General features: G+C 36.9%; 1 protein-coding gene across 14 annotated transcripts in view; it reads right to left on the bottom strand.

The window, feature by feature from the left end:
- The window catches only part of INPP4B (inositol polyphosphate-4-phosphatase type II B), a 293940-nt gene that overhangs the window by 9376 nt on the left and 272226 nt on the right, over positions 1 to 12338 (bottom strand). For 2 of the 14 annotated variants that reach the window (XM_072928739.1, XM_072928744.1), the window contains one exon: positions 8045 to 11720. The exons of the other annotated variants lie outside the window; for them this stretch is intronic. In XM_072928739.1, coding sequence (XP_072784840.1) covers positions 11612 to 11720 — 109 coding nt within the window. In that variant the 3' untranslated portion in view covers positions 8045 to 11611. Of the gene's footprint in view, positions 1 to 8044; positions 11721 to 12338 lie in introns of those variants that run through there. 14 annotated transcript variants of the gene reach the window in all.

Raw genomic sequence — 12338 nt, 5'->3', positions numbered from 1 at the left:
AATATTTGATCAGGGCCAGATGCCTTGCTAGGCTCTGCCAATATTTTTCAATGCAGTGCAGTGACAGTGCCTTCCAAGACACCCTAAAGTGTCCTCTCCAGTGACTATTAAACAAAGCAAGGATCTTCACTCAGCTGTCAGCATCATAACATAGCTTCCTCTGGCTCATCCAACCCTGGAGAAGTTTTACTGCAAACAGCAGGAATCCCACTGGTGCCCTGTCAGCTAGATTTATTTGGCTTCTGACTGACAGCACAACAAGAACAGAGTGCTACATGCTAAGGTGTGAAGGTACAGACATAGTTTCAGATGTTATCTCTATCACAAACTGTACTTTAACACCAAAAGGAAGGAAAAAGACTCCCAAAATTACCAGCAAGTTTGTATTTCACAAATAATTTTAACAGGAGTAGTGAAAGCTTCTAAGTTTGTAACATCTGGAATCATGAACATCCCACTAACCTATCATACAATTTTTATTCATTTACTCTCAAATTGTTCATTTGAGACCTACAGCACAGCACAAACACATTGTAGCACCCAAGGGTTCTGTAAGTTAATGACAATATAACCATTTCAGCCTGTCTTCTATCTCATTTGATGTTTTATCATCCTAAACTCCTGTTAGGATAATGCTGCATGCTTACCAAATGACACAAAGGCAAAACAGCAGGTATTTTTTGTTGCTTTCAAATTCAGATGATAAATTATTTAAACCTTAAAGTAGCGAAGCAGAGATCATGAAAATGGTGTGAGGAAAAAGCCTCTTAAGTCCTTGTAGAGTCAAGTACACACATGAGGGCACATTCTGGCTTTTGATTATCAGTCACACTGATGTCCCTGGGCAAGGATTTTGGAAGAGATGATTTTCACACATGCTTCTCTTTTTAGAACTTTTCTAGATCCAGTTATCAGTGACACTGGAAATGCTGAACTGCTCTACAGGAATTCCTAAGGTAGAATAAATAGGCAGCTTTCTATTAACAAGTATCCCATGCGCTAGTGGTGACTACAGTTTGAATTCATGTTGTACTGCACTTGTACTTTATGGGAATTTTCTTTCCTTTGCAGACAAATTCAAGCAAGTATTTTCTGGTCCTGCTGTGTTTTTCTTGTTAAACTCCAATGCTGATACAGAAAAATAGCAAAAGAAAGATGCTTCTCTAGAGTCTCATCTGACAAAAGTAGAGACATTTCTTCAAATAGAACGGATTGCTAACAGTTTTTAGTCTTACCCAATTTTGATAACTTACCTATTCTTTTTATTTCAAGACAGTCAAATTCAGAAGCAGCTTTCAAGAAGCAGCTTCTCAAAAGAAGTTTTTGGAATGAAAGCATCCTAATTTCTACATTATACATGTTACTGGGATTGACCGAAACACTTCAGAGAACAATCAACTGTATCAATGTACAGCACTGCAGTTCAAGAAGGTAGCCTTAACTTTTTCAAAGAGAAAAGGTGGGATCCTTGTGAACATCTCCTAGCTATTACCAAGCTGCTGCACTATACCATCTAGAAGAATAAAACATGATTCAGAAATACAGGTGTCAGCCTAGTCCTGAAGGATTTCAGTATTAGAGCAGAACTCATATAAAACATATAAAGGAATATTGGGAAACAAAATTTTGTGTTCAAAGATAAAGCTGATACAATAAACCTCCAACAATTTTTAAGAACAAAAATGGTTCTGCATTGTTTCAAAATGGAAGATAAGGGAAGGGAACCAGCAGAGATATCTTCTGTATCAATGATCTTTACAATTACTCTTTTTCTGATACACATTGCTGTCAATAACTTACAATTTTTTTTCTCTCAAATCTACATGGCACTAAATAAAGTAGAAGATGCTAGAAATCAATTTTTGCTGCTTAAATGATCCTATAATCTCAGCTCAAAACAACAAGCATTGCTGAAACTGATGAGCAGTCTCAGATCTAAGAATATTGAGGAATTCAGTCACTGTTTTAGACAGCTGCTATTTAAACATACACCTAAAAACCAGGCTATTTATCAAATCCGTTTATCAAATTGTCACACTAACCCCCCCTCTTCCTGTTTTACCTTTTGTACTGCAAGTTTTTCCCTACACTTGTTGCTTGTGCTGGCATCCTCTATTTCCCTACTACTTTCTTCTCTCCTTGTTTGGTTATAACACGTGACTTTTCTAATGCATTATTTCGGAAATAAAATGAAAACATATCATACATAATGAGGCTTGACCACTGAGTTGACCCAAGCAGTAGATTCATGGTGCAGTCATGATGATAAGACACCTAGATCTTGAGAAACTGCTATTGTGAAACAAGTGTGGGTTTTGAGCACAAAACTGTTATTGAGTTTCAGTCTGTACAGGGCTAAAAATTCAATTTTGAGGAGGTGGTCAGAGACAGCAAGCTACTGGAGGCTCAGCTATGGACAGGGTACAGATTTTAAGCACTATTATGAACAGGCCATAATAGTTCAGTACAGAGCAACAGATTAATAAAGAAACCCTCTTGCAGAAGTATTTAATAACAGGCAAGGAAACACTTGATCTTACAGCCACACAACCATATCCAGGAGAACCCTGTTGTCTAAGGTGCTCACATGGACAGACAGGGATCCTTTGGAAATAATGATGAAGTCAAAATTCAATTTACACAGTTGCTCTTTTGCTCTGCTGTGTATGTGTTCTCCTTGAAGTCAAAATAATTATAAATGTGCAAATTTACAACCTATTTCATCAGCTTAGCTGTGTTTGGATTTCCCAAGGCAAGTGAAAGAGGCACATGCCCTGCTGCAGGCAACAAACAGCACAACTCACTCCAGCTTTGGGCTCTGGAAACATCTCCCAAATTGCTGGTTCACCACAGAGCAACACCCCTACTGTTTGTCTGTGCTTACATTTAACATACAATTAACTCTGAAGAATAGATGAAAAAAGGGTAGTTTCAAGCTTTATATCTAATACACATAAAACGTGCTACTGGGTATTATACATCTCTACCAGTGTTAATCTTAGCACTTCAGAAGTCTCTGCTGATTGCAGAAGAATTAATATTTTACTTTGTGATTGAATACAAAATGCCTGCAAGAATGTTTTTCCCTCAACATTAAGAGCATCTATGTGGTAAAAAAAAACATAGTGAAAAGATAATAAACATGAAGAAAAAATTGCTTTTAGAATCACAATTTTTGTCACTGGTGCTTTAAGACATCTACATTAGCAGGTTAAATTCACCCTCAGCATCTGAACAGCAAAGACAAGATGACTTTCGATGCCTGTGTCCCTTAATCTGCCAAAATGGACAACTAGATACCCTCAGATGGGAACAGTACCTTGGTTATGCCAACTCCCAAACTGCCCTGGAATCACTTGAGAATACACTTACTCTGCCAAAACTGTAAAGGAAACATTTAATAATTTCACTGCATAAAATGAGATCATGTTTTAGAATCTATCCCCAGAGGTTTTCAATTTACAAGTGTGGGCAGAGGCTTCAAGTCCTGCAAAGTCATTGTGGTGACTGTGTGAGAGATTAGCTTCAGAAGTGAAAAGTGATGGGTTTGCCGAAGAGATTCTTCTTTACCTGTCAAAACAGCTGAGCAGTTTTTGAAACATGATTTTCACCTCTATTATACTCCAAGGAAAGGATTTGCTGTTTCATTCTGCTATTTACCAATAGTGCTCTGCAGTATTACATATCAATTTTACAAAGGCTTCTCTTTCTATCAAAAAATATGGTTCTAATAATCTTCCTAGACACTCTTCCATAAAGTATTAGGATTCCATATATATAGGAATTTCTTAGGACAAAATTGCAAAATATTTCCTGACAAACTTCTCTTACAAGATTTGAAATTCAGTCTAATGTAGAACCAAAACTAAAGCAAATGTGGTCTATATCTTTGTGCTGAAAAACAACCAAGCCAAACCCCACAGGTTTCACCTTCAGTTAAGCTCTGAATACCTACAACATTTCCTTTCCATAAGGTTATGGCTCTGGCATAATTGGTTAGTGAGTCATACTTGTTTCAGACTGTTTCTGTCACAGCAAGAAAGTTTTACTGAAGATGTATTTATACAATTAGCTCACATAGCTCACAGTGAAACATAAATCCACGATAAATTCTTTCATAGGTCTAATCAGGTTTAAATACTTTCTGTTGACCATGAAAATAAATCTTCGTGAGTCATCCCTTTTCTTTTGGCAAAGATTTATTTAGTCTTTTCCCCTCATGCTGAGGACAAGTAGCAAAGCTGATTTAAGAGGCAGAAAGAACTTCCTACACTAGTTAACAGACATGTGAAAGATGATGCTTAAAATCAATCATTCATTTCTAGGTGTTCAAATCTATGTGTAGAATGACAGAATTAAGGTCAGAGAACTGCTGGTGTAAACAGGAGATCATTTAATCTATGTTGGATCTCTAATGTGGGCATTTTAAGGGAGGAGGGTGCTGAACAGCAGGAATTCTAAATTTGAATGTTGTGACTTGCTGGTTTTTTTTGCCTGCAACTTCAGTTTGAGATATACAAAAGGAGGAATGCAACTGCTTTTCATTCATGACACCAACTCAGATGGTCTCTTCATGGGATTAACCAAAGTGTGAGTCATAAACCACAGGCAACTGCTAGTCCCTTTCAGCTAAATAATGCCAGTTCATTAAAAACTTTCACCTAACACACTGATACACTTTTTAAAAAAACACAAAACCAGTTTGAGATCTTATCTGTTCTGATCCCAGCTGTTCGTTTAGCAGCACACACAGTATGTGGGTATATTTGTACAGGGTGAATTTGTGCACATATAAATTCCCCAGTCACAAAGAATAATGCAACTAAATCTGATTTTATCTGTTACCAGGAACAAAAAATGCAGTCCTGTTTTGGTTAGGTAGGGAGCTAACCAAAGCCAACTATCCAAAAAATGTATAGGCTGGGATGCAGATTGCAGCAACCTGAAAATTGTATCCCAACATTACTGCCAATAAACCATCTTCTCTTCTCTTTAGCAGGTGGATTTTAAGAGAACTTTGGAAAATGCAAGGAAAATTCTATTTGAATCTGAAACACACTACTTTTTCTATGTACTTCCTTCAGGGCAAATGACAAGGCTGGATAAAATTCTAATTTAAATGCCTTGAATGCATTATCATCTTTTCTGTTAATAAGTACAGTGTGGAATCTTAGAGGAATAAATTTCTATGAGAAATTAGGAGTGAATGTAATTCTTTCATCTTACTTGTTTTGTTTTAGTATCTTTTTAGAAGATGGCCAAAATTTTGGAACCTGTTCTTTACCCAATTACCATGGAGGAGAATGAAACTGAAATCTTTAAAACAATATATTGAATACAAGCATTTTCTCTTTGGTTGTTAAGTTGCATTTATAAGGGATTTTTTATTTGAATGCTACTGCAGATTTGTTAAGAAGTTCATAGTATCTCACACAGACAATATTACCATAGATTCACTTTTTGAGCAAAAATAGCACTGCACTGACAGGGAGAATAAAGAGATGAAAGCCCATACTGTCTTGCCCCCAGTGTCAAGAAACAAAAAAGACTTTTGGAAGATTTGAGATCACTAAAGACTAAAAATTCAAAAAGCCATATATTTACCTTCTGCATTCCTAAATCTTTGCTGGCAGAAAGGAGTAAATAATTTATAACACAGGTGCAAATATCTTCCTCTCTATAATAATGCTACATTTTTCTTACTGTTACAAAGAGCTGAAGGCCATGGTTTTGCTCAGTGTAGTAACAGTAATTGTCAGTTTTCCAGAGATCAAAGATGCAGCTCTCAGGATATGTTCTATGAACTATGCTCAGGACTCCCTAGGCAGAAGAGGAGTTCACTACACTGTCAGCATCACTTAACCATGAGCTAAGTCTCTGACAGATGAAAAAAATGGCAATTTACTTCCTGACCTGGACCGAACTATCAGACACATATTAAGTTTTTTATAAAGTCAGTCTTTCCTGTGTTGCAGACTGTGTTCTCTCAAGCACACAATCAGTAGTGCGGAAACATTCTCACCAGAGTTCTCATGACAACGTCTTGGGACCTTTTACAGAATCCACCAACTCCTGAAACTTTGGAGTCTCTGGATTTGAGATATTTTAAGTATGAATGTTCCCAAGCACATGTTCAGCAAGCCACGTATGCGACTGCCAAGCAGAATAGCAATGGGCCTTTCCACGTTTGGTGGCAATTGCAGTCACAAGTAAGTGGAATGGATGCTATTTTTAAATGCTTGTAATTGGGAAAAGAGGGTGTTTTCCTATGAAAAATCCAAAACATAAAAAAACCCTTGGAAACATCCAAGATTTTATGGGAAACATTCATCCATTATTATCTTCTTCTAAAGAAGCAGCATATCAGTAGCAATGTTAGAGTATTTCCTTCCTTCTCCAGGATGAGACACAGAAGGTAGCAAGTGGGTATAAATCTCCAACTGGAATGGTGGAGAGTGATCTTTACCTACAACAGTCCATTTTTCTACTCTACTATGTGCACTGCTTATTATGCACTCTGGAAGGAAAACAGTTTAAGAAACATTTCAGTGTTTCATCATCTCGTGGTGCTCGAGATGCCTGCTTTAGATAAACACTGCTCCAATTTTCCAGAAAAACCTTGTATTTTGAAATAATTTTAAAATGTTAGACTACACAGACTGAGTTTGTGCTGGGGGCAAAGCCAGCACCTCCGATTTTACACTCTCTTTATAAGAATACAGTTCTCAACATAGGTCTGAGACACATTAAATCCTGGTATTGCTCACGTTTCTGGCCATGCCTGCTTTAATCACTAGGAAAACCAATAACACTTATTCATATACTTCAGGTGTTTGCATTGAGTAAATATGAGCCAGAGGCCAGGTGCTCATACAGAAAAATCTACAGTGCAGCCAAAAAGCTGCACATAGCTTGTTAATGAGAAACATTTCATCCTCTCCAAATGCCTGTAATGTCAGGCCTTAAGGAATTCTGCTTCTTTTTTAATGTCTAATAAATGCTAATTCCCTTCAATTATGTTGCAACTCACCCCCCATTAACCTCATTGGGAATGATACTGCCTTTCCAGGTGAGTGAGGGATGTCAGCACTCTAGCACTTGCTCATGGCCAGTGGACTATGAAAAAGTGCAGCCACTCCCCAAAAACATCTGAACAGGTGATTCTGTCCTTGTTTTTTGGATAATCCTGAGCTTCTGTGGCTGTTGGACAGCACTTACAGGCTTCTGGTAGCTAACCAATTTCGCTTTTTTTTAAAGATCTCAATTATTCTTATAGCTTTATTCTCAATTACCCCTTATTAAAAACTTATTATCAGTTCACATCATCTTGGCAGAGCCTGGTATACACATGGAAAGGAGTCCGCTTGTTTCTTTTTATTAGTATTCAATTCTGTGTTTGTTAAATACGCTATTAATGCACAGCTACTAACAGCTTAAATAAAATCTATAAAACAAAAAAGCTGCAAGCAAACAGCAAAAGCAATTAAAAAAAATATCTCTGCTGATCTACAGGCATCTCTTGTTATCTAACTAAGGTACACAGGGGACAGGGCTGACTTGTGCACTGTTTATGTACCACGTGGTTCATAATATCCTTCCTACTCTCTTAGAATGTAAGAGTTGGTTAAAACAAGCGCTCTGAATTCCTCGAACTACTTTTCTTTGGTTTTGCTGTTCGCATAAATTGTTAATGACAGCATATATGTGATTCAAATAAAGCTAAAGACATGTGAATGCAGGCCAGCAACTGCACTTGTCAGACAAGAATGCTTGTCAATGCAGAGTATTTTGGTGCATGAAATAATAAATGACATTTTCCCATGTATGGTGCACAGTAATGAAACACATGCAGAACACTACAGAAAATGCAAAATATTATAATCTTCCCCCAGATTTAATTGCTCACAGATAATGGAAATGTCAGTGGAAAAATAATGGGTTTAAATTTGACCAATAATGTTCTCTTGAGTACAGAATAATTTAACAACTGAAGAAGCAACAGACAACCTGAGGGCAAGGAAAGAATTCTCTACCAAACACTTGCTTCCATAAAGAGAACATACTTTATTTAGAAAGCTTCCTCTCCCTCCCATTCATTCAAATTATTAGCTGCATATTTTTACTAAGGATCACTGATTATAAGTTCTTTATCAAAAATAAACATATTGAATCACAACGGTAGAAAAATTAGAGCAAGTAATGAAATACTGAAAAAGTATTCTTCAGTGTTCTACATATCTATCTACTCAAAATGGCTAAATATTCGCAGAATTCATAATGTTGCTGAAATTATGTAAGCTAAAGTAACTTTTTCCAGAAGAGTTATCAAATAAAGTTTTTCTATAAAAATAAACAACAATTTAGGATAAGGGCACTATAACTATATTGCTTAATGGCTACTGCTCTCTATATAAATAAGGAAAGTAACCAAAGGGGACTTTTACCCTTATTTCAAAGCATGCAGTAGTTATTTTATCAATGACTTGAGCAAACAAGCAAAGGAAGCAGCGAGTATGTTGTAGCAGTTAAAGTTTAAACAGCCACTTAACAGTACACATTTAGTTTCTTACACATTTCTTGTTTTTAATAACTTCTGGCTTCTTTGACCTCATAATAATAAATAAATCAGTGTCTAGTGACAAGCATATGTTTAAAAGCACAGCAGGTGATGATGTCAGCAAAAGTTTCCTCATGCTAAGTTTCGCCCTCCTACCTTTATTTTACCTTCAACTGTTTACCATGATAACTATAGAATACACTTCTGAGATCTGGTCCAACGCCTTTAAAAGGCAACATTCCATAACCATGAGTAGCAAGACTTTGAGCAACAAATTTTGCTTCCCCTACTTCTACAGAACATCCTCAGGATGATTCAGGACCCCTAAATCAGGCTACTAACCAGGAGAGTATTGGGAACTTGAGTCCTTAACTAGGCATCCATACAACAGGTATCTAAAGTTTTATGAGAGAAACAGCTTGATTATAAGTGTTGTGCTGAATTCAGTGGTTATTGGAAATAACTTCTCCAGTGCCAATTGCCCAATGTTTTTTACCCATCATCTTCACAGAGCTTTATAATCTGCAGCCCATTCTTGCACTGCCACTGCATCACCTAAAAAATGAACTTCACAAGATTTTATCTCCAGCACCACAGTCAAACATGATGGGTAACAACATAAACTTTCAAGCTCACTTGACAACAGAGTATTTTTGAAGGACAGTCTTGATTTTTGTCTATAGTGTGAATAAAAGAAAAACCAAGAGATTTATGAGCCAGCAATTGTCTGTTTTGAGCTACATTATGGTGTGGTACAGAACATTAGGCTTTGCAACAAGATTAAATGTCTTTTATTTCTCTTTTGGCATTCCATAGCCAATGGAGTATGGATAGTGAGCTACAAGTTTTTATTTTTTCCATATAAGATCATTTTACTTTTTCCACTCCATTGTAGTATATATTTCATTTAATAAACCTTATAATTAAAAAAACTTTCTAGTCTATTCAAGGATTACAATTCAGAGGGGGTTCCTTTAATTCCAAGAGTTTTAATATCTGTGCTTTAAGTTGCAGAGAGCTTCAAAAGTAGTTACTGAAGTAATAAATTGCTTAATTTACAAAGGAAATCGGATGCCTAATGCATTTTGTGGTGCAATAATAATGAAGCTGTAGTATTTCCATAAAGCAGCCCACAGTAATACCAGGTGTTGATCCTGTCTGAAAAGAGGTCTTTAGACTTTTCCTAGCACAGTGTGGACCCATTATTCCATTGGGTTACACATTAGCATGGAGATCAGTGAAGTCCTCACCACAGAGAGCCACATCTGGGGAGGACGGATACCTCATCTGTGCCTGAAAAGCCAAATACGTGGGGAGAAGTTGCTTTTTAATTTAACTGTTGGTGTGGACTGTTAGTGGAAAGCAGACTGGCCAGAAAGGAACGATGACAGCATCATAAAGATCTGCATTCCCTTCCCTACTTGGCATAAAGCTGCTGAAGCTGCTTGGACCAGGGCATGGAGCAAGGCTCACCAGAGATCTCTGACAACAAATTTCTAGCCAATGTTTGCTGGTGTCATTCTTTTGACTTTGCTAGAGCTATTACAGTTTTAGTTCAGATAAAATAAAAATTATAATTATTTGGCTTTTTGTCCATGAGTGTAGTAAGTGTGTCGGGCACAAACCAGTATTTTGGAAAAGACGAACACATTCAAAGCACTTGAGGAAGATGGTGGCTGTTTTCAGCACAGTACTCACTGGACTGCACAGCTGGGACTATGAAACATGTTTGAGTTTTGCTTTCCAAATGGTTTTGATCGGTATGATCATTCTCTGTTTCAGTGGATCAGTCTCTTTATCTTACCAACTCATTATTTACTCTTCTTTTGGGTATGTATTTATGTAGGTCTAATTCAAACCTAGGATGTGAACTCCAAATGGTGTTAGTGTATTAACTGTAACAACAAACAAAGCAGGAAACTTCAGGGTTTAAGCTGTTCAAGAAATAAACACTTTCAGAATAGAACCACGTCTGGAAAATATCTGTCCTGTGTGTGAACATCTGTATAAGCATGCAGGAGGTAATCTGTACTGAGTTAAAGTTCATTACCGCCTCATGGCAAGTTTTTTTCATTGGAATTAAGTTGAGACTTGAAAGTAGTTTTGTTATTCCTATTGTGCTGTACCAAAGAAGATGCTTTGTGACAGCAGGAAGAATTATTGCCTTTGGGATAGAAAGCATAAAATTTGTGATACATCTGTCACAAAAAGATTTTTAAAAAGTCAGCTAAGCCTACAGATACTTTTCTAGACTACGGTGCTCAGCACTCTCTGGTCAGTGAATACACTTGTTATGAAAGTGAGAAAATGTGTCTGATTTGATAAATGTTACTGCACTCAAGTTTCTCTGAAAACCAAGAACAAGAGCTTAATCACATTGTATTAAATTACCCCATTTTCTGAGAGCTTTTATCCTACATCCCACCAAAATCTTCATCTACAAACAAGGATGATCACAGGAAGATAATAAACCTACAGGGCAACACAGGACATGAAAGTCTGAAGCATTTTAATTACCTTTTAATTTTCAATCAGAAACCACAGTGATACAAAAATAAAGTACTCTAAAACCAGTTTCCTGTCTTGGAAAAATATTTGCAAAGTTTGTAAGCCATTTTAAATAAGTCACTTCATTAAGTCATGTAGTTAATCAGCAATGTGACAAAACAAAATATACCCATTCTTACACTTTTATATTTGCATATCATTATGTGTGTGTGTGCATATTATATGCACTATAACACAGACCAAAATACTTGGGAGACAAAGCTTTAATGTATGCAATGTTGCCTTGTCAAGCATCACCAAAAGGTGATTTGAATCCCCTTTAGCTAGAAAAATATTTTATTGACTTTTGATCTACTAGATTGAAATTATGCAAATTACAGTCAGCTAGACAATAATCACAGTCACAACAGATATTCTAATTCTTCTGCAGATCAAAGGCAGCATGAAGCATAAGGCTGTATTCACACTAAGGGCTTCCTGGAATTGTGGATGCATCATCCCTGGAAGTGTTCAAGGCCATGTTGGATGGGGCTTGGAGCAACTTCATCAAGTGAAGATGTCCCTGCCCATGGCAGGGGGTTGGAATGAAGTGATTGTTAAGGTCCTTTCCAACTCAAGCCATTCCATGATTCTATGAAGTATTGTACTTTTCCCTCTGAGAAAGAGCAAAAGGATGTGAGCTACTACAAGAGCACGACAGTATTTACAGAATGCAAAAGCAAAATCCCTCTGCCTGGCAGCACATCTCAGGCTGCTTGCACTGCAAAAGAGAGAAAATAAACAGCATCATAGTGGTCTGATATGTGGTAACTTTAAAAATAAATTAAAAAAATGTCTTCACATGGCAAATGAATGTCAAACTAAGTTTAAAGTGATTATCTACAAATTTGCTGGTAATACAACAGTGGTAGCAAATTTTCACAGAGAAAGTTGACATAGGGAGCAGCCTTCTCCCTGAGGCGACCACGCAGCAGGAAAGCAAGAGAGGACTTTATTCAGGATGATTTTGAGGTAAGACTATCCATCAACACTCAGAAGCTTACACACCAGCAATGTCCAGAAGGCAGAGAGCCTTGAACTGTGCAGCTAGCGTTGCTGCATGAACCCAAGCATCAAAAAGGATTGTGAAAAGAGAATCAGTAATATGTAAAATAGTGAATGTCAGTAAGATAATGAACATTATTTACAAGCTTTGCTATTGCACATTCAAATATAGCAACAGGACTCTTATTTAAAGCAAAACAGCTTATGAGAAGAGGCCCTTTTAAAGAAA

Source organism: Taeniopygia guttata, chromosome 4 (genome assembly GCF_048771995.1).
Source record: "Taeniopygia guttata chromosome 4, bTaeGut7.mat, whole genome shotgun sequence".
Taxonomy (NCBI): domain Eukaryota; kingdom Metazoa; phylum Chordata; class Aves; order Passeriformes; family Estrildidae; genus Taeniopygia; species Taeniopygia guttata.
This window is presented reverse-complemented; position numbering and strand designations above follow the sequence as displayed.